Below are 26,646 nucleotides of genomic sequence, written 5' to 3'. Positions count from 1 at the left end.
CTTGGACAACTGGGCCAGTTAGTTGTTTGTCGTTCACAGAGAACCCACTAGACGACTTGCACGATGCATCGAACACTACACGCGTTTTGGTTGTTGTGCTCGATTCTTTAAACACCGGATGATGTGGCAAATAACTGTGTGGTACGGAATCATCTACTGGATCGCTAATTCTCCGCATGTGGTGCAGGGTTTCATATTCCCTCATGAAGTGGTGATACGATTCCTTAACTGACGGATCTCGCTCTAGCCGTCTTTCGAGATTGAGAAAACGGCGTTCGGCGATTGAGCGTGACTCTCCGAGTGACACGAGTGGATCATGGGTGAGTGGTAAGCGAACGATATAACGACCCGACGATTCGCGAGTGGTGGTAGCGGTATATAGATTTTCACACTGAGATTCTTCGGCAGAGTAGAGGGTGCACGGCTCGACGGTCTCTAGTTCCCAAAATCTCTGTAGAGCTTGTTCTAGATTACGATCTGCGGTAGTTAGATGACAGACTTGAGGAATTTTTGTGGTTTGGACGGATACCGGTCCAGCAACGGTCCATCCAAAAACGGTCTCAATTACGAGCGGTAATCCTTCTCCTAGAGAGGATTTGCTACCAGTATGTAGCTCATGGTAAACTTCTCCACCAATGATCATATCGATCTCGGTTGATGCATGGAATCGGGAGTCTGCCAATTCAAGATTGGGAATCATCCACGTGGATGTATCGATGGGTACGGTAGGCAGATTAACCGTGGGTCGTTTCAAGATTAGAAACTCAAGCGTTGTGGTGTACCTTTGAGATCGAGAACGTATGGTAGCAGTCAACTGTCGCTTGACCTGCTTTGTAGCTTCACCGATACCGGCGACAGCAATGTCCACTGTTGTGCGACGGAGATTGAGTGCGTTGGCAAGCTTCTTGGTCATGAAGTTGCACATGGATGCGGAGTCGAGCAGCGCTCGAGCGGAATGTGACTGGCCGTTCTGGTCTACAACCAGCAGGGAAACGGTTTGCAACAGGACTATTCCTTGGGGTGATTGAACCTATAAACTGGCTTGGGGAATCGGATTCGCTGATCCGGAATTCATAACACTGGACACGGATGAAATTGGTTCTTGGATTCGTTGGTTTGGCAAGATTGCCGGCGTTGAAGAGATCTTCATGGGTGCTACCTCGTGCAGCAGAGAATGGTGCTTTTCATGGCAGGTGCGACAATTGAATTTGGACGTACAGGTCTTAGATTGGTGTCCAGAGCGGAAACAATTCCAACAAAGGTGTTTCTGGGAAACCAACTCTCGTCGTTGGCGTATGGGCATCTTTGCAAACATTTGGCATTGGAACAGGAAGTGTTTCTCTGAACACGCGATACACTGGGGTGCATTGGGGACTTTAGCGGTTGCATTCATTGCTAATTTAAATTGCTTCTTCGGATTCGGAAAGGAACCGGCCACCTTGGTAAGGCCGGAATGGGATGATCTTTGTTCTAGATCTGTGACGAATGATTTTAACATTCTAGCTCGCTGGTACAGGAAATCAATTAACTGTTCGTAGGTAACATCTTCATCTTTCGACGTCATTTCTTCCCACGCTCGTAGGGTAGCAGGGTCTAACTTGTAGGACAGTAAATTCACTAACGGGGTATTCCAGTGGCATATGGGTTCTCCAAGCTTCGCTAACGCCTTCACGTGTCTCTGAAATTCATCTACCAAGTCATGCAGCTCCTGAGAATCTTCCTTCTTGACCGGTGGGAGGTCATAAATTGCTCGAAACAGCTGACGTTTCAAGTATCGTTTGTTGTCATAACGTTTTAGCAGGGCATCCCAGGTTGAAGCATAATTGTCCGCGCTGATGTCCACCGATTCGAATGGCTTTCGAGCCTCTCCCTCCAAAGACTGCAACAGGTACTGAAGTTTTGCCACCGTCGGTATATCTGCATTCGAATGCACCATGGAACTGTACGTATCACGGAAAGACAACCATCGGGAAAAGTCTCCGTTAAACTTGGGTAAATCAATTTTCGGTAATCGAAGATGGAACGCTGACGATGATGTAGAAACATTTTGCATGACGGTACTATTCATCCCTGGAGGTGTATCATCACCGCGTTTCATCAGCAAGAAACCCTTTGTCTTACAAAAACGTGTTTCGAAATCAGCTCGCTCACTTAGGTGCGTCTCAAAAGTCTCAGCGTCATCATATCGTTCGATCGATTCTTGAATCTCGATGAATTGCCTATAACTTCGATCCAATGCCTCTAAGCGGATAGGAATCTGGAATACATCGGCTTCATCATCAAACTCCGTCACAAACTTTTCGACGGAATCTCGAACAACGAATAGCGCTTTCCGCTTTCTTATGCAATCAGCCAATTTCCTTTCAGCTGCCATATTGCACTAATACCACACTACCACCACAGATTGACTAAACGAAACGAAAATGTCGGAAAACGGCACGTGATCGATAACGAAATATCCTTCCCGGCGCGTCGTACCGTTTTCTACACGGCGGAAAATGACACAAATCGAACGATTTTACTCCTTCCCGTCGCGGTGTGCCACTTTCTATAACCACAATTGTCGAAAAATAACACCAATCGAACGAAAAATCCTTCCCGTCGCGGGGTGTTACTTTTTACGCGGACGATTGACCGATGGATGGCACGAGAATCGAACGAAATCTCCTTCCCGACGCGACGTACCACCCACGCGAATGCTTAAACCCACTCACCACCACCTCAATATGTGCATGCAAATGAAACGCAAGAATGTGCTGTATAATTTATTTGCAATCAGCAAGAGTTGCGCAATTATCAGTATTGGCTCACCGTCCTAATACTGGCTGATCGATGCAATCGATCGGTATCAAAATGGCACCGATATGGCTTGGTTTAATGCCATACAATTCACCGGGTATTGTTCGATGCCGGCGCGTCACTTTGCCACAAAATGAACTGGTGTACTCACTGCGCGGGTCCTTCTGGTCGGGGGTCCCTCCGATCCGGTTCGAAGGACCAAATGTTGGGGCTTACCAGATAGCTGGTGGAGATCCGGAGGATTTTCTTCCGTGTCTAGCGACACGGCCCAGAAGTTGCCGATGCGGTAGAATACCTGCTGCTGTAGATTCGAGTGCCACCTTTCCAAGTGGCTAAACGGCTTACAAAATAGCGATCACCTGGATGATATCACACAGAGCACAGAAGAACTTCACTTGAATTGGAGTGGAATCTTCACACGCGATCGATAGGCTTAACTGTTGCCTAATTTAGCTCAATATAGCACAGACACCTTATACTGTGGTTGACCAGTGGCAGATTAAGAATTTTCACATTCGAAATAAGGAGAATAAAGCGATCCGTTTACTTTGGGGTTTATTACGTAACTACTCTATACAAATTTATCGGTGGTGGCCTAATGCCTATCAGTGCTCGATCTTCGGATCGAACGATCGTGCAGCGAGAGTGTGTAATCATTCTCACGCTCTTATCAGTGACGAGATAAATCTTTTAGATCTATTTCGTGTTAGGGATGTCCATGTTAACTTAAGCCTATTTCTCGATTATCTATATCATTATTGTTTTAGTTGGTTCAATTTAATTTAAGTGTAGGTAAGGTTTAAATATAAGTATTTTTAGATTGATTATAAGCTAAGTTTAGTTAGATAAACTAAGTAACTGTTAGATTAAGATTTTAGATTGAAGTATTTATAGTTTTACATATTTCAATTTTAAACAGGCAGAATGCATCACAGCGGGATCGAACAGTTATAAAATGTTTTTAATTTGCAGTACATCTTTTGTTTCGGATTATTTATTAAAAATGTAGCAATATTATGTATTGTATAGGAGTTAGAATTTGCCTTAAACCTAATTGTACATTGTATAACTTACAATATTTCATCACACATCAGTTGGAGAAAATTAGATGATTAAATTTTATTGCCAATTATGTTGAGATATGAACCCATTATGTCCCAGCAAACAAGCGTTTGCAACAAACGCTATAACGAACGCTTTCGCCATTTCGGCAGCCTAGTTTTAGGAGTTTATTTACCACGTGATTGGATGGTAAATTTTTTGGTTGCGTTCAACGCCTAGCTGGGCAAACTAGGTGCGTTTTGTCCACGGGCTTTGGCGTTCTGCCTCACATAATGATTTTGACCTTTGCCAAAAATCGTCAAAAATAACAAAAAATACTGGTTTTTGTTAGGAAATTTCACCAGGAGTAAGTGTAAAAAAGATCCCAAAGTCTTCTAGAAGTCGAAAAACGTGGAACAAACACGCCGTTGCTCTGGAAAATGATGTTTTGCTTAAGCGGTGCATTCTGCACCACCTTACCCTACCGGTTTGTAATTTTCTATTCATCACTACGAATGACAGAATTTAAAATACTCTCATATAATAAGAGATAAACAGAAATTAAATCAGACGGTTCAGCAAAAAGGACGCGAGGACAAAAATATCACAAATTTGTGCTTGGCTTTGTCACTGAAGACAAACAATAGTCTACTGTTTCGCTTGCATTGATTTTGCTACAATATTGTTTTTAATTTTGTACCTAAATATTATTTGTACCGCAGAACTTAGTGTTAACAGCGGGAATATCAACAGAAATTTATTTTTTAACGAAAAAAGTCTTTAAAGAATAATTATAAATTCTCTCCGAGCGCCTTAGTGACGACGACTCAGCCGAGAGCCGGGGTGGGCCTGGTTAACTCTCCTAGCCCCGTTTTTAGTCTGGCATAGATTGCCTCCGCCGTCCCGGGGTTTCTAGTAATGATATCGAGGTCGTCTGCGAAGGCTAGGAGTTGGCTACTCTTGCTGAAGATAGTTCCTCTCGTTTCGATGCCCGTTCGCCGCACCTTCAATAGCGATATTGAATAACATGAACTGTCCATCCCCTTGCCGCAACCCTCTGCGCGATTTGAAAGGACTCGAGAGTGTCTCCGAAACGCGCTCGTAGCACATCACTCGCTCCAGAGTAGCTTTGATCAGCCGCGTCAGTTTGTCCGGAAAACCGTACTCGATTATTTTATCCGCCATAGCTGTTCTCGTTCAACTGTATTGTATCCGTATGCTGCTCTGAAATCCACGAAAATATTATGCTTGGGCACGTTGTACTCCGGACATTTCTGGAGGATTTGTCGTAGAGTAAAAATTTGATCCGTAGTAGCACGGGCACCCATAAAGCCCGCCTGATACTGCCCTACGAATTCTCTTGCTATTAGGGATAGAAGACGCAACAAAATCTGGGAGATCATCTTGTAGGCGGCGTTGACCTACGTGATGCCGCGGTAATTACAGCAAACTAGCCGGTTGCCCTTTTTGTAGATGGTACAGACAACACCTTCCATCCACTCCTCCGGTAGTTTCTTCTCCCAAATCCTTGAAATTATCCAATGAAGTGCCGTTGCTAGCGGTTCTTGGCCATTTTTGTAGAGCTCTGCCCTTTCCGGTGGCTGTATCATTCTTCAGCTGACGAATTACTAGCCGGATCTCTTCGAGATCGGGAGCCAGCACACTGTTATCGTTTGTAGGCACTCCGAGTATAACGAGGTTCCGTCTCCTGCTGCTATATCGCCGTTGGAGTGATCATCGAAATACTCCTTCCACCTGTCCACCACCTCGCGCTCGTTTGTGATTAGATTCCCTCCCCCGTCCCTACACATGTCAGGTTTAGGTGTGTAGCACTTACGAGTTTGGTTCACTTTCTCGTAAAACTTGCGCATGTCACTAACCCGGAATAGTTGTTCCAGCTCCTCACGATCTCTGTCTCCTTCGGGCATTTTTTTCCCACCTCAGAATCGTGGTCAACTTATTTCGCGTTTGTCGATACTTGGCCAAATTCTCTCTCGTGGATATGCTTAGATAGTTTTTCCAAGCTCTTTTTTTCCTCTCTTCGCTTGTTGGCATTGCCAGTCAAACCAATCATTTCGTGCACTCGAGATTTCCACTCCTAGCACTCCAAGATTGCGGTCTCGTTGACGGCAGAGCGTTTCATACTCCATCCGTTTTCGAGGGTCGAAGTATCTAGCTCCACAGAGGAAGGCAGAACTGCATCCAGCACGCACACGTAGTTTTCGGCAACTCGCGGGTTGTCTGATTGCCGAATTTTCAACCGAGGAGAGCGGCTTTGTATCGAGGTATAAACCGTCTAAAGTTTTGAGCGCACATGTACTGCTACCTGGCAATAGTCCGAGTAGATATCCGCACCCCGTTGGAAACGTACGTTGGTGATGTTCGAGGAAAACCGGCCCTCGAAGCGACCTGGAGATCACCTGACCAACGAACCTCGAATCATAAGGTTCGTTGGTCAGGTGATCTCCAGGTCGCTTTGTGGATATCTATGCGGAGAAAGAAAGTGCTTCTGATCACCAAGCCTCAGGAAGCTGCAAAGTATGTACATCGCTGGCCGTTATAGTTCGTGTCGGTGTGCAGGCTATGGAACTCGGTTACCGATCCTTACATTGCTTCCCTGCCGACCTGGGCATTTATATCCCCGACGACCATCTTGATGTCCCGTCGTTAGCAGCTGTCGTACGTTGCCTCCAGTGGCGCATAGAACGCTTCCTTCTGGTCGTCGAGTCGACCTTCGTGTGGACAATGTACGTTTATGATGGTATAGTTGAAGAAACGGCCCTTTATCCTCAACACGCCCATCCTATCATTGATCGCTTTCCAGTCCATTACGCGATCCTGCATTTTGCCCAACACTACGAAGTCCGTCTCCAGCTCGTTGGTCGCTCCACCGCTCTGGAAAAATTGGGCTTTGCCGCCACTGATCCTCCACACCTTCTCGCCTTTGCGACAGATCTCCTGCAGCGCCACGATGCCGAACTATCGGGGTTCTAATTGATCGAGCAGCACCCTGTTGATACCAACGAAATTTGGCGATCTGCAGTTTCTGATACCATGTCTCCTTACAGTGACGAGACAACACTGTGCCTCCTTCCCTGTTAGTATACGACCTTAGTTTCCATCGCGGTTGATTTCCCGATCTCCGCTAAGGTTGCTCGTATTCCGGCTGGTATCACGTAGAGGTAGGGATAGGAGTTGCTGGATAAGAGGCTTAGGACCACTATGGGGTCTGTTTTACGCATTATCCAACCATTTACCAATCAGTTGTGGACACTTCTATTTAATTTCCGTTACGCTTCTTTCCGTTATATCGAAAATCAATCTTCGCGAAAAATCTCTCTTTTTTACGTCAAGAAATCAATCCTAGCCTAACCGAATCTGAGGATGTAGAATACTTTAGCATTTAAAAGTTATCGTGGAGAAAAAGTTATAACTTTAATATCAATTTGAGATTATGATGGAAACGTCACATATACTTATCATATATTTCAAGACAGAAATAGTATCATAGAAATCGTCACATTTTTTAAGTCTTGTTGTATGTTGACATTGCTCATACAGCTACATAAAAACAATCACACTACCGGAAAATTACTACTCGTCCTGCTGGCAATGTGACAATGACTGTCACAAACTTACATCCAACAAACGAAGACTCCGCCGACGACGCCCGGAAAGAGGATGTCTGCATCCGCACTGGGTTCCTCTCTCGCCGCCGCCGCGATCGTCTCATTCAGAATGGCCTCATTCCCATAATCACTGGACCGTTTACGGTCATTAAGCTACTTTACTTCCCGGAGGAGAAAAAATAACACCCCGACGCCGTGAAAGAAACTGTTGTGAAAAGTTAGCAAGAAAAAATATCGATTTTCTGTCAGGAGAATTAAATTTCTTACACTCCACAGAGCTGTTTCCACGTTTGAATTAAATTTGCCCGCGAAAACTAAATAGACGGCGAACTAGCCTCCCCTCTTACGTCGTTCAGTATTCAATAGAATTGAAAACTAAAATCCATTCCGTTGCATTTTAATTGATTGGCGTATTTTAAATGAACCTAATTTAAACAAGTACTTTTCAGCTGGTTGACCGTCTTTAAAATAGCCCACCAAAAAAACAGGCCAGACCTTTCGTCATGTCGACGTTGTCCTCTTTCTGCCGACACTTTAGTCGGACGTCGCCATTATTCCGCGAAAAAAAAGTAAAAATAATAATAGACGGAAGTGCGAAGAAAAGTGAACTGACCTCTCGCTATTTCGCGGCCAACGGTGCCTGCAAGGATGGTGTGCACCCGGCATTGGTCGATAGATGCGGAAGTTGAAACGGCAACCAGAGTGTCTGGCCAGCAGGACCAAAGGTGTGGTGTGGCTTGAGGTGGGTGGTATGGTGGTAGCTTTGGATCTTTAGCTTTTTTTTCGCCACTAACTGCCTGCCTGCTTGCTTCAGACGACTGCAGTCCGGCAATTGTTGGAAGGTCAATGAGAAAAAAAAACTGATTTTACTTAATTTGTGAATTGAATATTAAATTAAATTGAACTCTCGGTTTCGTTTGTCCTCTCGGCGTCACATGATGAGAAGAAGAAAGTTTTTAAAAAATTTACTGCTGAAAATGACGTCCTTTTTCTACACAGTTTTAAAACTGATTCAAATTAGTAAAATTAGTAAATTATCAAGCAAAGTATTTCTCAGCAATTTTTTACATTTTTTTAATACTTTATCATCATTGGTTTAAAATGGAATCAATTCCTTCAGTCTTCTGAAGATTGGTTGTCGAATGGTGCTATTTCGCGATTTTTTTGTGTCAATTGTTAAACTTACATGGTTTTCGCAATTCACGTTAGCCGGGCTGCGAGAGTCGACCGAGGTCGTTCAAAACGAAGAGTTTTGACCACATTTGTGGCTCGAATCAACGTTAGTTAACGCGTTAAGGATCTTACGTCAATATAATCTAAGAAGTGCCGACAGCTAATCAAAAAGTGGTTGTTTTGTATTTGTCTTATTTTGTCCTCCAGGTATACTGGTGTAGGAGTTCATACTAGAAGAAGGTACTACGTACGGAAATGTTCTTGGAAGTGGCAAAGTTGCTTAAGTCTAAGAACCATTTCGTTGGACAGCTGGTATACGATGAACTATCCAATTACCAGGTTTGTATACCTTCTTCTGACCGATCAGGGCTTTAAAAATCCCGATGTATCATCTGCCGGATAGTGGCGATATTGTGACCATCCCTGAATGTACGTTACGTATCTTTGGGCCCTTCCAGCACATTATCTTATACTTCGTTCTTTGTAATGAATTTTATTGGTGGCACTTTACTGGGCCTGCGACACCAACCCCTGTCTCTTCCAATATCAAAGAACTATTCACGGCACCGCAACGGCACAAGAACGGTGATCAGACGCCCTTTACATGGAGTTCAGACGCCGTTTCGAGCCGCTCAGGGCAAACGCTAAGAAGGCCTTTGCTGTTGCTGTCGATCTTGCCGCAGTTGTTCGAATCCCACAGCTGGCACCGCATGGAGGTAGAAATAAATGTTGCTGGATAAGACGTTAGGATCCATTGTAGATTCTATTATCTATATATTATACCTATGGTTTCATTATTCGGAGTTCTCTATAGATGAGTACTAGGAAAAATCTTCGGTGGCACACAGAATTCAGAATATTGAGCTCAAGTGGCAAGCTCCCCATGGTTATAGTATACAGGACCTTGAGTCAAATTGCACGCACTTAGCGGCTGATTGACGAATTCACTTCGGGAGTTTGTTTATCGCCAAACGACGGCATGCAACGGCGTCTTTTTGAAATCGTATTTTGAACATAAATTTCAATCGAGTTTTATCAACGATCATCGCCAAAGCAAAGCAAAGCCTTGGTGCTAACTTGACCATTTGTTCTTATTTGATAAATATCGCAGCCAACTATTAATGTATTGGACAATTGCGGGCTCGTCTTATAATCTTATTGAATCTTACAGCTTCTTCAAGTCGAGATTCTTATCTACGACGACTGACTTAATAAGACCAGTGTCATACCTCGAGGCCAACTAGGAGATTGAACATGGTCATGGTAGCAGAAAATCACTATAGAAATCACCAGCAGTCGCCTGAACCTGACTCATTCAAATTGGATAGACATAGGTAGCTTCTTCACCAGTTCACCAAGCAGCGAATAGAGGCTTTCTCGAGAAGATTTTTAACCAGCATAGCTGTCTCAACTTGCGGTGTATGCGAGAGCGGTGTATGGAGGAGAAGGATGAACCACGCAGCTTTTCGGTGAATCCAGTATCCAGAAAGTTGCTAAAGCTGGGTGCAATGCGTGGGACATGTTGTGAGAATGCCGGACAACAATCCCACAAAAATGGTGTTAACCTCGAATCCGGTTGGTACCAAACACACAGGTGCGCAGTGTACTGGATGGTTAGACCAAGTGAACAAGACCTGGAAAGTGTGGGAAATTCGTGAAATTTGAGACGGGCAACCATCATGGATTGATTTTATTGATGGAACACTGCAGGTGAAATCCTAAAGGACATCGCACCAGGATAAATAAGTAAGTAACTATCTCAACGTGGTTGTAAACGCGATTAAGCTACAGACACAACAATTTAGTGACAATAATCCTGCGCAGAGCCTCTCAAGTACTATCAAAATCCACATAAGCCACATAAGGCATTCAACGGGCTTTGTAGTGTTGGCCGGAATGCAGGATCGCAATTGGAAGGCGATCAACGTGAGAATGTGTGTATTGAGGTTAAAGGGCCCGCACGAAGGTAGACCCGACGATGAGAAAGAAGCGTTCTACGCGAGGCTGGAGGCAACGTACGACAGTTGCTCGTCACGGACATCAAGATCGTCATCGGGGATATGAACGCCCAGGTCGGCAGGGAAGAAATGTATAGACCGGTGGTAGGACCCCATAGCCTGCACACCGACACGAACGATGACGGCCAACGATGTATAAACTTCGCAGTTTCCCGAGGCCTGGTGATCCGAAGCACCTCTTTCCCGCGCAAGGATATCCACATAGCCAACTGGAGAGTGGAGATCACCTGACCAACGTACAATGAACCAAATTGACCACGTTCTCATAGAGGGCCGGTTTTTCTCTAACATCACGAGCGCACGCTCCCGACGAGGTGCGGGGTATTGATTCGGACCATTACCTAGTAGCAGTACATGTGCGCTCAAAACTGGCCACCGTATACCGGACACGTCAAAGCTGCCTTCCTCGGCTGAACATCAGGCAGTTAAATAACCCGCAAGCTACCGAGAACTACGCGAGCCTTCTTCCGAGGAGTTAGGTGCCTCAAAGACGGTTGGGGCAGAATACGCTCGGTCATCGGAGAGGTATTGAGCGGTGGAGGGGAAAAAACTGCTTGGAAAAATTATCCTTAGATAAATGCCACCAAAGGGATCCTGGCCAAATACCGACGAGCTAGGAACCAATTGACCACGATCCTGAAGAGGGAAAAGTGCCAAGAGGAGGACCGAGATCGTGAAGAATTAGAATAACAATTCCGAGCTAATGACACGCGCAAGTTTTATGAGAATGTGAACCAAACTCGGAAGGGCTACACGCCGAAACCTGACATGTGTAGAGACGAGGGAGGGAATCTAATTACAAAAGAGCGCGAGGTGGTCGACAGGTGGAAGCAGTTCTTCGATGAACACCTCACTGGCGAAGTCGCAGAAGGAGGCGGAACGGAAATTAACCTAGGAGCGCCCATGGAAGATAGTAATATCCTAGCACCTGATCTTCAAAAAGTCAAACGAGAAATCGGGCTGCTGAAGACCAATAAAGCCGCTGGGAAGGACCGCCTACCGGTAGAGCTGTATAAACATGACGGAGAAACGCTAGCAAAGGTTCTACACTGGGTTATTTCGAGGATTTGGGAGGAGGAAAAGCTACCGGATGCAAGGAGACGTTTGTCCCACCTATAAAAAGAGTGATCGGCTATACTGCTGCAACTATCGCGGTATTACGATGGTAAACGCCGCCTACAAGGTACTCTCCCAGATCCTGTTACGCCGGTTGTCACCGATAGCACAAGGTTTCGTAAGGAATTATCAGGCGGGTTTCGGGCGGCTCGCGCAACTACGGACCAAATTTTTACTATCCGACAGATCTTGCAGAAAAGTCGGGAGTACAACGTGTCCACGCATCACATCTTTATTGATTTCAAAGCAGCATATGATACAGTCGATCGAGACAAGCTATGGCAGATAATGCACGTGCACGGTTTTCCGGAGAAACTGACGCGACTGACCAGAGCTACATTGGATCGAGTGATGTGTTTCGTACGCATCTCTGGGACACTCTCGAGTCCCTTCGAGACGCGGCGAGGGTTGAGACAAGGTGACGGTTTATCCTGCATGCTGTTCAACATCGCTCTTGAGGGGGTGATCCGATGAGCGGGCATCGAAACGAAAGGCACGATTTTTACCAAGGGTAGCCAACTTCTAAGCTTTGCAGATGACTTCGATATCATAGCCAGGAACTTTGCGACGGCGGAGGCAATCTACATCAGACTGAACGCGGAGTCTAGGAGAATTGGGCTAAAAATAAATGCGTCGATGACCAAATACATGAAAGGAAGTGGCTCAAAAGAAACAAACGCGCGTCTCTCACGGACGGTAACCGTTGATGGCGACGAACTAGAAGTGGAAGAGGAGTTTGTGTATTTGGGATCGCTGGTGACCGCGGGCAACATCACTAGTAAGGAGATCCAGCGGCGCATCCAAGTGGGAAATCGGTGCCTACTTTACCCTTCGTAAAACGCTACGATCAGGAAGCATACGCCGCCGCAGATAACAAAGATTACAATGTACAAAACCCTTATTAGACCGGTAGTTCTTTATGGACTTGAAGCCGTGACGCTGCTCACGGAGGACATACGCGCCCTCGCCGTGTTCGAGCGGAAAGTGCTGCGGAAGATATTTGGCGGAGTACAAACTGAAAGCGGAGAGTGGCGGAGGCGTATGAAGCATGAGCTACAGGCACTGCTTGGGGAGACTCACATCGTACATCTAGCGAAAGTTAGCTTGCTACGCTGGACCGGACACGTCGTAAGTATGCCGGACGACAGTGCGACGAAAATAGTCCTCTTCAACAACCTCACCGGCACCAGAAACATGGGGGCCCAACGTGCACGATAGCTCGACCAGGTCGAAAGCGATTTGCGACTTCTGAGACGACTAGGAAATTGGCGACGAGTGGTCCAAGACCGAGTTGAATGGAGACGAGTGCTTGAAACAGCACGAGCCACCCCGGCTCTATGCTGAAGGAGAAGAAGGCATTCAATTCGGTCCGGTCGTCGCCATCGGCTCTTCCAACTAAATTTTTTCTCTGAGATATTTCTTTCACAATGCTACCTTCTTGACCTTAATCGCGTGCTCTTGTTCTCTAAGCTGCTTTCTTTCACTAGTTGGATCCGTTTGTCTTTCATTCGTTGTCGTTTTCTCGAGCAATCATTCGTCTTTCAAACGTTGCAAGCTATCGCAGTTGAACTATAAGACTTAGATAAAACCTCCGGCTTTTTTTTTTTCAGAGTAACATTGCTTCTTCTCGACTTCACCTTTGGAACAGCGCTGATCTTTTGTTTGTAATGCGTTTGATTTCACGTTATCTCGAAGTACATTCAGTGTTTGAATAAAAGTATCAAATTAATTTTAAAGTAGTAATCTGACAACGTACCTAGTCGAAAATGGTGACAATAACAAATTTCGATCTATAGCATATTTACGAGGTCTGCGCAAACATTTGAATAAAAGCCTAAGCAGCAAATAAATAAAGCAAGGTGCTAAAATAAATCATCGCTAAATAGTTTCCTTTGGCTCGTTTATTGCATATACATTGTTTTACAAAAAATGGTAACATCTAATAAATTTTATTGATACACCAAACATAACCTGTATGCTATCACACTTCTCTATGGCATCCAATCGCTATCCGAATCGTTGCCATTTGGTTCGTCTACACTGGAATGCTCAACCTCTCTGACCTTGTCAGGCTTCGTCATCTTGTTCCTAGGTACAACCAAGCTTCCACTCACTGGAACATCATCCGATACAACTACAATGCAGTCATCGCTCGTCTTATCTGCTTTTGGATCTATCTTTGGGGCCTGTTTGGAAACTACCTTCACAAACGAGGTTATCGACATCTGTAACACCTGTTGCTCCGGTCTAATTGGACCCTGATACCAACTAATGGGCACTTGTGGCGTTCGGTTCAAATTGGAGTTGCCGTACGGTACAGTACTGATTACCTCCTTCGGTCGAAGAAATCGAACAAATCGTTTCAGTTCGTCGTAACTGGAATGTTCGGAATACTCAACTCCAATTATGTTTATTTTACCTCGAAGCTGAGGACGACTGTTCTTTTCCCACCCGCTGGGGCGAATTGCAATTACGCTATCATATTGGTCTGGAAAGGAATCGAGGTAAGCCACTAAACCCTAAAACAAAACAAAGCGTTTCAATTATTTTAGCAGCCTGGCATCAATTCTCAGAATATCTCACATCGTACGATATTGTGTTAATGGAGAGAACATGAACATCGGCGTCCTTGGGATTATCGATCAACAGCTTCTGCTGCTCACTATCGGCAATAGCGTTCAGTGCCTTTCTTCGGTTTGGTTCTGTCCAAACCTTATAATTAAATTGGGTCGCCACCTCAGCCCACACTTTCTCTTTCCCAATCAGATAGCTTCCACAAACTATCAGTACCCTTGATCCAATGTTTCGATCCAAAAATGATCTGATCACTCTGCATACATCCGTTATGCTTTCCCATTGCGATTTGAATGCATACTTTGACGACAGATAGGTCGTATCCAGGTAGACTAGGTCAATGTCCATATTCCAGAATTCAGGATATTCTTCCATATCGGCGCTGGCACGGAAGTCACCCGTGTGCAGAATGTTAGTTCCGTCGGGTAACTGAAATAGAAACATAACGCCTCCCGGACAGCTGCCGAAGGGGAAAATTTAAGATAAAAAATAGTTTAAAAATATTTCGCAGGTCGTGTGTGAATGAGGTGTTTAGGAAAACATGTTTGAAACTAAGATGATAATATGAAATGAAGCAAATTCTTGCGAATCAAATAGGAGACAGTATTATAAATATAAGCAATTACAAAACCAACATCACTCACTGATTGGCATCCAGTGCCGTAATTCGAACCTCGTCAATCGTGATTGGCACATGCAATTCCACAGTTGTATAGTAATCCTCACTAACATTGATAAAAGCTTTCACCAGACGAGCCGTGATCGACGACATTATGAGGGGTTTGGCGAAACTTCGCTTTAGCCCAATATAATGATCGGCATGGAAGTGCGTCAAGAAGTAGTGGGACACCCCTTCGATATCACCGTACCGGAAGGCATCTACAGCAAACCTTGTTCCGGCAATAATTTTGTACTTTGGACAAATGGTTTTTCGGGTTTTTCTAGGCACGGGCCCTTTACGTGCAAGGTCTTGGGATTCTAATCCTTTTGTAGTGTTTAAAGACTTTCGTTTTGCTGTAGATACTTTTTGGTTACGTTTTTGTTTCGTGCTAAGTTTTTCCTTTTCCTTCACTGTAGAAACGTCATTTGAGTATCCGGAATCCGCTGTTTCTTCAGGTTCTTTACTAACGACAACTGAAACGTTGGTGTTCTCCATATTCCAGTCTTCTTTCTCTTTATCGTAACAGGCACTTTGAACTTTTTCTATTCGTTCCATAATCATTGCTGGATCGCTCGGTATGGGGCTCATTGGGGGTCCTTGCAGCTGACTCGCTTTTATAGGACTTGATTCTTCACTCAAGTTAATTTCTAGCAAACCCTCAATGTCCGCGTCCCCGGTGTTGATTGCGGGCATAGCCGATTCCTTCAATACTCGATGGTATCCGAATAAATTTTTATCCTCATTTTTAAGAAAAAAGTTTGTTATTCGCTTTTGTGACTCATCAAAATGTTTCTTGCTAAGCATCTTAATGTTTGTACTTTTGCATATCCGTTTTCGCTCTCTATTTCCTTTTTTTAAATTTGTCTTGGATACTGATTTACTGGAGGGCGTTTCTTGTGCCGATGTGTCGGTTTTCGATTTCAATGAACTTATGGCCATTCGCGAAGCTACAGAGTTTCGTCTAGATTTGACTGGCGTAAAAAATTGCGATATCACGCTTTTCTTCGGCGTCGGACTCATTTCTCTGTCACTTCCGCTACTGACCGATATGACGGATATCGCATTAAACGGTTTCTGTTCCTTGCTCGACTCTTTTGAGGATATGGTCATCGCATCTGGCGCTTTTGAAATTAGATCATCTTCTTCAGCCAGTGTACGATTCGTAAGTTTAAAAGGATCCTGCGTCAGTATGTTCATGATATCGTTATCCTCATTTGAAAGAACAGGAGATGAAGGCAGTGGTGTTTTCTAAAAGAAGAAGCTTAGTGTTAGCAACAAACCTGATTTAAAAATATGAAAATTCTTACAATATTAGAACATCGAGAGCTAGGCCTCGATGTACTGGCAAATTTTTGGGAAAGCGAAAGCCGGCTTGAGCACCTTCGACTCGTGCCTGGTACTGCCGTGTTTGCCATTTTCGATGCCAAATATTTTTAATTCACTATTTTCAAAGTGTAAACATTATAAAAAGAAATTGCATAGATAAAACACTGCAATGTATAATATGCACCCTGATAACATCACTCACTCTCTCCAAATCTCCACCCTTGGATGGTTTGTTTACATCGTGGACCTTGATGCAATTTTTCCTTTCGAACATGAAACAAGAACAAACATGTGTGACAAAAACGACTAAAACAAGGACAAAAAGGCAGAAAGGACAAGGACAAAAAGTGCGCAAGAAGAGGTACCAGATAAGCAGATTTTGTCTACAAGTTGAATAAATTTTTATAAAATAAATTTCAAAAGATATTGTCAATTGCAAGGAAAATTGTACCATCCAAAATGCGATATCGCTCATAAAAATGCTATTTTGCATTAAATCGTTTCGGTATCTTCGGCGCACTTATGCTTGGAAGATAATGAAAAAGTGCGCCGAAGATACCGAAACGATTTAATTGAGCTTGCTGATGTTTATCGTACGCACACATCGACGCGCGATTTGTTGTTGCTGTTGTTAGATTTTACATTGATTTTACACGTTTGTTTTTGTTTTCCCCCAGTTATACCCCGGTAAAAGAACATACGTTTGAGTGATAAACGATAAGTTCTTGCAGCATTTTGCACTGGGCTTAGCAAGCTCTATACAAAATAGCACTTTTATGAGCGATATCGCTTTTTGGCCTTGCAATTGACAATACATTATTAAGAATTACATTTTATTGCATTTGCCGCAAATTGACGTACCGATGGTTTCTGGATTTAATTTCAAAAAGGTCACATAATCAACCCTTTTGCATGGCTTATGCGACTATTTGATAAATAAATCCAGATTTTTGTTGTACAATAGCTTATCGAGCGTTTGCACCTGAATATTAGCTACATAATAACCGATTAAGCTACTGTGTTACCTGACTCACTGCGCATAGCGTTGTATTCGCGGTATCGTGTTGGTTCGAAAGGTTTCGAAAAATATCGCCCTTGTATCGAAACTATCGTTGATTTTGATCACTAAAAATAACGTACTTAAACGTTATATTGCAAGTGCTAGTAGTACGCAATAATTGTATTGTGAAACTGAATTGTTATTTATGCAACTTTTTACAAGTTAAATGCAATAACAAAAGCACAACTTATAAAAAATCGGTTGTTATCGATATTAGCTGCATATGCGTTATAAACGAATAAAACCCATGGTGACGTTTTATTTCAATAACACGCATATTCGCAGTGAGTCAGGTAAAACCACCCCATCGGCAGGCAACCATGTTTTCGCCGCCAACATCTCGTGTGTGCGAAAATGAGATAGCATGTCAGCATTGCGTTTCACTCGTTTCACTCAACTGCCAGCAGTCTGATTTGGGCCCGCTGTCAAATTTTGAGCCCAGGACATGCTGTCGCTGACGTTTACTGCAGCTCGATATAAGGCAATTTATGACGACAGTTTATGGTTTATATTCGAGCAGTGCAGCTTGTTGTTGTTTACATTGTTATGAAGAAGAAGATGGAGACACTTGTGGTACCCGCTCATACTTACACGGAATCGCATAACCAGTTGCCAGAGAATATGTGATATAAAAAGCAAATATGTTTCTGTCTCTCTTTTACTAATACCTGTTGTCGTTACCAGTAAGTGTCAAGATCATAAACAAACCAAAACCATATGATCTTAAACGTCACATAAAACACTCTATAGAGATGTCGATGGGCTGGGTAAAACAGTAGCCATTTCAATGGTCGAGATAAATATTCGAGCGGAAAAATTGTCGTTTTCGAGCAGTTTCTAACAATGCTTAAATTATCTGGCATCTCTTGCCTACCGATGGTTCGCGCAGTTCTCGCCTTTTCTCCCGCTTCCCCTTTCCAGTTTACATTTTTCCTTGATTGCCACCCTGTGTTAAACACAACTGTCAAGAAAACCGCGAATCGCGGATCAAAACTAGTTTTGTTTATATTGGTCCGTTTGCGTGGAACCTCAACGGCTAGTTTAAAAATTGTGAATATTTTGAGTGATTTTATGGTACATTCGGTGATGACTCTCGTTATTAATCAAGAATCTCTGGAAAAACTGAGTATGTATATTTTTTTTGATTAAGATCTTGCGAAGTACAATTATGTTTCCTTGTTAGGCCACGAGATTGAAGAGATACGCATTCGGGCACTCCACGACATTGAAAATAAAATAAAAAGGAGTTTGTGGGAAAATCATGACATAAAGTTTAAGCCACCTTCGGTGGTCAAAAGTCTTATCCGGTGGTTCGCAAATGTTCCTATCTGTGAAGAAGCAACGGTTTTAGAGCTGCTATCTATATTACTCAAGGTAAACCTGCTTTTATTCTTAGCTAGGCCAAAGTATTCTCAAGAGCATCATTTCAGAGCAAACATGGACAAGGCATCGTTAATCATTTTAGTAGCAGTCGCCTTATTAAAGAATTTAGTAAAATTAAATATCTCGTTGGTTCCAAGCCTGAGCTTGCCGCTATGGTTAACAACGTAACTCAGCTGGTAATAAATTGTAAAGAAACGGATCACAGCAGCGACAAGCTTGAGAGTATTAGCGAAAGTATATCCAGCCTCCGGATCGAATGCATTGACTTAACTGACAGTCCCAGACAAAGTATCAGCCCCAGTCCTAACGTTTGTACTGACCCAAATTTAAACTTCTACACCAAATGTTGGGAAACCCCACTGCCTTCGGATGCGAAAATCTTTAAAAACCTCAACGAATCGCTGCAACCGGGAAACGATGAAAAAGATATACACCACGCCATCAATTATCTCATACCTTCGATCAACGATTATCCTCCGGAATTCTTCCTTCAGCCACCATATATTTTTCACACTCTTTTAAGGCTAATAGGGACTAGAAATCTCAGTCTCCGCTCAGGTGTAGAAATATTTCATCGTTTCACTATTTCTCTACAAAAGAGACTTACATCACTTCAGCTAACTAGAATGTACACCTATCAAGATCCAAAACAGCAAAATCCGGATGATGGACGACTTTTGCAAATTTCCGTTCCAGTTGTTATACAGGAGCTTTTCAGTTTTGGGATTAATGGCTTAAAGGAAATTTCGGACGACCCCGACTTGCATGATTCAAACAAAATCTTTAATCTTTTTCACGAGATTCTGGAGTTTGGTAGTGTCATCCAGCTAGAAGAAAGCCATTTTAGTAAAATTCGACGCGAACTTGGTTATCTCGCCAAACATTTCCGTCAAGGCTGGGAATCGAACTTCAAGTCTTTTTCTGCAAGAACAAAGTATCTGGTGACGATTGATATTTTTTCTAAATATCTGCAAACCTTCGGCTCAAAGCGAAGTAATGAAAGCAGCGTACCATCTGCTAATAACGACACGTGCTTTCCTCATAAGCCTTCCTATAACCCGGCAGCTTTCGAAACAATCAATTCTACGACTCATCGACTGGCGTTGGAATCCAGCGATCAGAGCTGGCTTCACGAACTACAAATAGCCGCCCTCGATTATCCTATGAAACACATCTATTCGTCGGTGTATGAACCGTTACTGGAGCAAGTGCTCAAAGAGGACAACCGCAAATTGGAGATTCTACTTAGTGCTGATGAAATATTAGCTCCAGCTGTTAGGATTTTACGGCAACCAACGGCGTTTTCCGATGAGGAAGTGGTTTTCCTAGGGCTAGAAGCAATTGATACGCTGCATCTGCATCGATCAACAGACTTGGTGAAGTTGATTATTCGATCCGTTGGGAAGTAAGTGCATTACATTTTTTCTCCCATAGCTGATACTGAATTGAGCAACCTTTCTTGTGCCATTTTAGTTGCCAAATTTATTTCGAAGGAAACCTTAAACTGAGAGAAACCGCCGAGAAGCTAATTTTGCGACTTTTATCTCATTCAGATGAATTGATTAAAAGGTGAGCCAGTGGCAATTTGACGATAATAGTTAATAATATCAATCTTGTTTCAGTACCGCTTATGACCAGTGCAATGTAGTAATTAAGAATTACATCAGTTCACTGGATGAGGGCGCTATCGTGACCGATCGGAAAGGGTTGTCTAAAATGGGTGGAAAATTGCAATCGTTAGGAATTCCACTCACGGTAGAAATTTTGGTTGAAGTGATTTGCTTTGGCTTTTACAGTGCCAACAGAAAGGTATTCAATAGTAAAAGTGTAAAATAAGGACCGGTATTACAACGCAAAAATTTCATCTTTCGTAGATCCAACAGCAAGCGGAAACCATCCTACTCTTCGTACTAAATTCTCGAACATTCTTGTTGGATCGCTGGACCGATCTACTGGATATAATCTTACCCGCTATGCCATTACTGCAAACGGTGGCAATTAACAAAAAACACTCGACATTGTCTCGTGCTATTATTGGGTTGTTTCATCCGGATGCAGGTTTACCTGCATTGGATTTGCTTCGAGGCAATTTACGCTTTTTATTTCAAGACGATGCCAGCATCCGAGAGGAAGCATTAACGCGTGTGCTCTTTCTCTTGAGTACTACAGAACGGTACTATTCACCCAACATTGAACATATCCGTGATACAATTTCTAACACAATTTGTTTATTGAAAACTAAGTACGACGTCGCAAAACACCTTTCTACCGACGTGTACGAACTCAGTGCGGTAAAACCGTTGTTGGATACTTTAGAACAAGATAACTGCGATCCAGCTATAAGGCGTAGCGCCCTGGTTCAGCTTAACCTTATGGCCGAAGATCCATGTTTATGCAACATTATCCACCAATCCAACGGATGGGCCTTTGTTCTGCAGGTATTGGATAATGCTCTTCGCGAAGAGCACTGTCTTGACTATCCGGATAGCGCCGTGCCGGCCATTGGAATACTAGCAAAGTTATGCTTCACAATCCCCGAATTCAACCGATTTTTGGCAAGCAACGTAAATGCGTACAATTTGATAGTGCGTGCGCTACTTACCTATCATCACTTGCCAGTTTTCAAACCAGACTGTTGTTCACTGCTGTTCCTATTACTTTTTGACGCGTATAGTTCAGGATGTAGTAAAAACCTATCGCTGCCGAAGATTTGCGAAAACTACAACATTCCTTTTGTGTGTGAGTTTCACTGGAAACACAGTCCGTTCAACGAGTTGAGTTTTTTGGAGGAAATTTTCGTTGACTGTAATGGTACAACAGAAAAAAACCTCAATCCGCTGGTAGACCAAGAAAATAGTATTCTTCGCTTTAGTGGTACTTGCGGAACAGAGTGCGCAACTTCACGAATTTCGAAAATTGCTGCCACAAGCAATGGCAATTGGTAAGTACTAAAAACTTGTTATTGTTAATAATGGCCATCGTGCCTAAACATCTATGTCCACATTTTAGTTTAAATCAAAGTGGGGAGAGTTTTAGAACCAACGAAGATTATCGGCAAGTAGCATGGCAATACCTTCGGCTAGCTTTTGCCTGCCAGTGGTTCGATGCATTCGATAATATTCTGGTAAATGCTAAGAAATGTCGGCAATCGCTTAAATCGACCCATCAAGAAAGAGAAATTACTATTATCGATTACAGCATTCTACCGCCTCACCTGGTGGCGGCAAAACAATACAACGATGGGGAAGTGATAGATCTGGACGATCAGAGCCTTCAGTTCGATCGTTCATTGTGTTTAACTAGAAAAGATCTCAATATGATAAAGACAAGTCATGTGGACGAGATTTTTCGGCATAGCTTGAAGAACGTCGCCACAGCCACCTCGCACGCGGAAGTATCTGTTGGACTATCTGGTCTGGAGAGTAATTTACTTCTTCCAATGCAAGTACAAATATTACACAACTCTATCGTTAAGCATCTTAAAAGGTTCATTCTAACCCCTCCAAATACCGAGGCAGATGAAAAATTGCTGGTAGATGTGATCGGTTTGCTAGGAGATCTGATTCAAATTGGCTATGAAAATGTGCTGGTATGGATTGTTACCTTACTGTTTGATCAAACCAGTATCTTTATTCTGCTGCTCAAATCAGATACGTGTTCGGGTGAGCTGTTCATGAAAAATGCTGATTTCATAAAAATTACCCTGCAAGAAGCACTATCCTGTGGCAATCCGAGCGTAACAAGCTTACTTTTGAACGAAGAGAATTACCAAATAAAAATAAAACGCGAACACAATTTTAATCTGCTAAATAAACTGTTTGAAATAATAATCAACCGCCTGGATAACGATCTGCAAAAATGTGACTTGATGAGGATTCTTTCGCTTATCGGTCTAGCGCGAGTTATCATTCACAGTGAATTGATTGAATTTGACAATAAGTTTCTCAATCACGTCGTAAACAAACTGTGCTCCTATATTAATCTACTGCGATCGATAACATACTCCGGATCGACCATAGCTAAAAACTGCCTCATTATAATGTCGCTTATACTGGACACTTTAAAAGAAGTGCATTTAAAATCGAAACATTACAAAGTGATTGCGATGCAGTGCAGCCACACTAGCGCATTGATTCGTGCGTGCGCCTGGAATGTGCTGGCTAAGATGGCTAAGAGCCTTTCGGGAGCGCATTCCATCATCAAAGAGTGTGCCTATCTACCGGGTGGGATTCATGCCAGCTGTGCAAAAACGCTCCTGGATCCAGAGGAAGCAAGCCTCGTCAAAGAATCCGCTGCAGGATTACTAATCAATCTGCTGTCACATCGATCGGAGAAAGATGGCGTTCTGCATAAGTTCATGCTTCCATGCGATCGAGGTAGCCACAGTCAATTGGACGCGGATCCTTTGCAAACGGTTCTAGCTATTCTGAAAAAGCATCGGTTCTTCGAACAAGCACTGGAGTCGCTGCAAAATTTTACCACGCGCGAAGAAATGGAACTTGAAGAGTTTCAAGGCGTACAGATTGTCACATGTGATGTTGTGAAAAGCTATAGTCTGATATTTAGTAGCTTGTTGGATCTCAAGCCGAATTTAATGGAATTACTAGTTGAAAAATGCTGTTTGCAGAGATTAATGAAGTAAGGTATTCAAATTAGTAAACTGAGTTAATGTTTAATTGATTTTAAATTTGCAGTTGTATCTCCGTTGTCCCATTGCACCCTGGCTGCTCTGCTTTCATGATGGTGTCGGAAATCTGCAACCTGCTCATTCGGTGTTGCAGAATCAACAAAGACGAAATATGTGACATTATTGCTCCATACCAAGCTGTTATTGGAGGAATAATCTACCTTCTAAATGTTAGTTTGTATACCAAATGTGATGACACCATATTTTGTGAGGTAACCAGCAGCATTGTACAGCTGTTGAATATCCTCGCAATGCATAAATTAGGTAACAATCTTATTGGCGGTGCACTGTCTTCACTGGGAGTGAAACCACTGGTGCAATTTATTGTCGAAGGAATTTCTCGTAACACGCCAAAAAGTAAGGTTTTGTACTTCAGCTGGAACCACTAATCAGGTTAATTCAATTCAATTGATTCAATTTTTTTAGATTATCAAATTTCTTGCCTACGTCTTCTGGTCGTTTTGGTAACATCTTCAAATGATGCAACTATTGATCCCACCGAGCTCACATCATTTTCATACCTAATCGAAGCACAGAATTCGGAACCTGTTAGGTATGCTAAACCTTGCATTAACAAACGGTCAATTTTTATAGAAAACCAAAATCTCCCTAAACGATTATCTAACGGATTTTCTTCGGATGAAGATAGTGAAAATTGTGATCCCAACAGAAGACTGCCTCGAACACCAGTCAATACCAGTAAACCGCACGAAACGGAAACGTTCAATACCGCAGCGGAACTGATCATGACAACGCTTATAAAACAATATCAGATAGTGTGCGCACAGGATAAACTCGCAAATGGAGCGCTGATTTTCACGCTACAAAAGCGCTCCCTGTTGTCCGCCATTCAAGCAATGCTGTATCATTCCGAAAAGGCGAAACAAGTGTCTCGTCGAAGTAAATTTCTGGACATACTGATCGATCGCTTGGAAGTAATTTACAGTGGAATCGGTATAAGTTATCTAGATTTTGTTAGGCGAAATGGTGACAATAAGAAAACACCCATTATTGAGGAACTATCGTCGATAGCCAGTATAATATCCGCATGGTTTAGGAATGATATTCTTATACATCAAGTAAACATCAATCGCTTGTGCAAACTATTTTTGCAACTGTGGCCTTGGTTGAACAATAACCGAAATCTGGAAAAAGAATTTCTTCAAGCCCTGGTTTGCCTGACGGAAAAATCAATTGTCGTGTGTAGGAGTTTGTCCGTGAAGTATCCGGGTCATCCACATTCCATTTTAAAGCTAACGATAGCCACGGTCACTGCCGAAACGGGCAAGGTTAAAGGGCCGAAAAGTGAACTTATTGTGATGGAGCTGTGTTTACGAATACTGATCAACTGTTGCTCGTGCCAGGAAGGTCGTACCGTGGTGTCTAAGTTTAACGTCATAGACAACGTGAGCAAACTACATCCGGCGGTAACAAAACTACAAACGCCATGGATAAAAGTCACTAGACTTTGGCTGGAGTTTTGGGAAATATACACCCGACATAGCGACGTTGCAGAAGTCAAGTATGTATTAAAAAGCATAAAAAAATTTAAACTACATTCACTTTATAGGGGAAGGGCGGTAAAGACGGACACCTTAAGGTAAAGACTCAATATCTACTCAAATATAACTGAACCTTTAAGTCTCTGTCTAATAAAGTTACAACGTGTGCTGGAAAATTTCTTCCAAAATTTATGCTTTTTTTAATATTATAAACATCATGTATAAATCAGAGTTTCTGCGCATGGGCGGGAAAGACGGACACTTGATATGGGAAAGACGGACACTCGCAAAAAGATGTCACGCGTCGTTGAATTATCAGTATTAGGAAAAATTAACATATTTCATCATGTATTTAGGAAATAATTGGTTTGGGAAAACCCCCTTCCCGATCCCCCCTTTGAGCGAGAAAATAGAATGGTTCCCTTCAATATTTCAATTGGTGACGAATTAATCGTTTCTAAAAGTTGGCTCATTCCAACTGTTATATGACTTCTGGTTACTTTTACATATATAATATGTAAGTATTTGCAATATTAAATCGTTGTTGGGCAAAATGGGTTCAAAATCTGTGGGTCCGCCTTTCCCTACCGTTGGGTGTCCGTCTTTCCCGACTTGGATACCATTTTTTCAAACTTCAATAACTTTTTACTGAATATTCAAAAATTCACTAGGTTTCCAATGGATATTCAGTGAAAGATCAAACTAACGCAATGGCGTCGGTTTAGCATGAATATGTTGTTTTTTAACGATTTACCAGCTATTTTCTTCACGCACAAAATTACATCGGTTAGCGTATATACGCATTTTTTCTTTGTTTTGCTTATACATTTGTCAGCTAGGCTGCTAAAAATCGGCAGTTTAGTTCAAAAGTGTTAATTCAATCTATAGAAACATTTCCCATCATTGATTTGCTTCAAAAAATTATTGTTTATGAAATATGACAAGTGTCCGTCTTTCCCGCAGTGTCTGTCTTTACCGCCCTTCCCCTACCAATGATCAAGTTGATCTAATTGATGTATTTGTCATGCATGGTGCAGAAGCTACTATTTGTAAGCCATATTTTATTTCCATGCTTTTGATAAGAAGCAGTGGCTTCAAGAAAAACCTGAGATAGAATAGAACGATAACCCATGTTTAGCATAAAAAAGTTAAAACTTCATTTCCAAAATCTGACTATTAAGTAACTACGTTTTTTTTTCGTTCCAGGCATCTAACCGTTTTGGGAGCTCTTTTCAGAAAATCGAATACCATCCTTCGCCGGCTTTCGCTGGAGATAATGCGAAACATGTCATTCGTCGCAGGTAATCGGCCTGCATTGCTGGCATCGGCTGATTTCATGCATGCTCTGAAAGCAGTACTGGATGGAACGAATGTGGACGAGCAACTACTGGTGGCATGTTGCATTTGGAAGCTGGTTGCCAACAATCAGAAAGGTAAAGCCGCCATTAAAAGTAGTCCCATTCCGAGGCGATTGGATGCCTTGCTCAAACAGCGATCTCTGCTGCATCAATGCGAAGATGATGATCTGTACAATGTTCTAACAATTACGGTTAAGATGTTGCAAATTTAAGATTAGGGTAAAATTGGATTCGTTCGACCTTTATTAACTGTTTCCTTAAAAATATCAATTGAACATTTTTGTATGAAAGTTGCGAAATTGATCTCTATAACTAATTT

At 42.7% G+C, this 26,646-nt stretch overlaps 3 protein-coding genes across 3 annotated transcripts; 1 reads left to right on the top strand and 2 right to left on the bottom strand.

Moving 5' to 3' along the window:
• Window positions 1-1,030: 1,030 nt before the first annotated feature.
• Window positions 1,031-2,374, bottom strand: LOC128735589 (uncharacterized). Its single transcript, XM_053830072.1, has one exon. The coding sequence runs from the start codon at window positions 2,372-2,374 to the stop codon at window positions 1,031-1,033; it is 1,344 nt and encodes a 447-aa protein (XP_053686047.1).
• Window positions 2,375-13,677: 11,303 nt separating this feature from the next.
• Window positions 13,678-16,543, bottom strand: LOC128736346 (DNA cross-link repair 1A protein-like). Its single transcript, XM_053830822.1, has 4 exons — window positions 16,319-16,543; window positions 14,995-16,259; window positions 14,360-14,810; window positions 13,678-14,295 (listed from the first exon to the last, which is right to left on the bottom strand). Exons 1-4 carry the CDS (start codon window positions 16,424-16,426, stop codon window positions 13,768-13,770), a joined length of 2,352 nt encoding a protein of 783 aa, XP_053686797.1. The 5' UTR covers window positions 16,427-16,543; the 3' UTR covers window positions 13,678-13,767.
• A 1,933-nt stretch (window positions 16,544-18,476) lies between these two features.
• On the top strand, window positions 18,477-26,541 carry LOC128736887 (protein rotatin homolog). Its single transcript, XM_053831387.1, has 10 exons — window positions 18,477-18,523; window positions 18,581-18,771; window positions 18,828-20,185; window positions 20,254-20,349; window positions 20,403-20,589; window positions 20,655-21,721; window positions 21,790-23,418; window positions 23,475-23,824; window positions 23,894-24,989; window positions 26,176-26,541. The coding sequence occupies exons 1-10, from the start codon at window positions 18,484-18,486 to the stop codon at window positions 26,537-26,539; spliced, it is 6,378 nt and encodes a 2,125-aa protein (XP_053687362.1). The 5' UTR covers window positions 18,477-18,483; the 3' UTR covers window positions 26,540-26,541.
• Window positions 26,542-26,646: the final 105 nt, after the last annotated feature.

The sequence above is a fragment of the Sabethes cyaneus genome, chromosome 2 (assembly GCF_943734655.1).
Source record: "Sabethes cyaneus chromosome 2, idSabCyanKW18_F2, whole genome shotgun sequence".
Classification (NCBI taxonomy): Eukaryota; Metazoa; Arthropoda; class Insecta; order Diptera; family Culicidae; genus Sabethes; species Sabethes cyaneus.
The sequence above is the reverse complement of the archived record's forward strand: the minus strand, read 5'-3'. Positions and strand labels throughout refer to the sequence as shown.

Bases quoted from the DNA above. Each gene is read 5' to 3' on its own strand.
- LOC128735589 (XM_053830072.1), bottom strand. From the start codon at position 2,374: ATGGCAGCTGAAAGGAAATTGGCTGATTGCATAAGAAAGCGGAAAGCG.
- LOC128736346 (XM_053830822.1), bottom strand. From the start codon at position 16,426: ATGGCAAACACGGCAGTACCAGGCACGAGTCGAAGGTGCTCAAGCCGG. The intron at 14,811-14,994 runs GTGAGTGATGTT...CCCCTTCGGCAG, and splicing joins ACGGCACTGGATGCCAATCA to CTGTCCGGGAGGCGTTATGT. The intron at 14,296-14,359 runs GTGAGATATTCT...GTTTTGTTTTAG, and splicing joins TTAACACAATATCGTACGAT to GGTTTAGTGGCTTACCTCGA.
- LOC128736887 (XM_053831387.1), top strand. From the start codon at position 18,484: ATGACTCTCGTTATTAATCAAGAATCTCTGGAAAAACTGA. The intron at 18,772-18,827 runs GTAAACCTGCTT...GCATCATTTCAG, and splicing joins TGCTATCTATATTACTCAAG to AGCAAACATGGACAAGGCAT. The intron at 23,825-23,893 runs GTAAGGTTTTGT...CAATTTTTTTAG, and splicing joins TTCTCGTAACACGCCAAAAA to ATTATCAAATTTCTTGCCTA.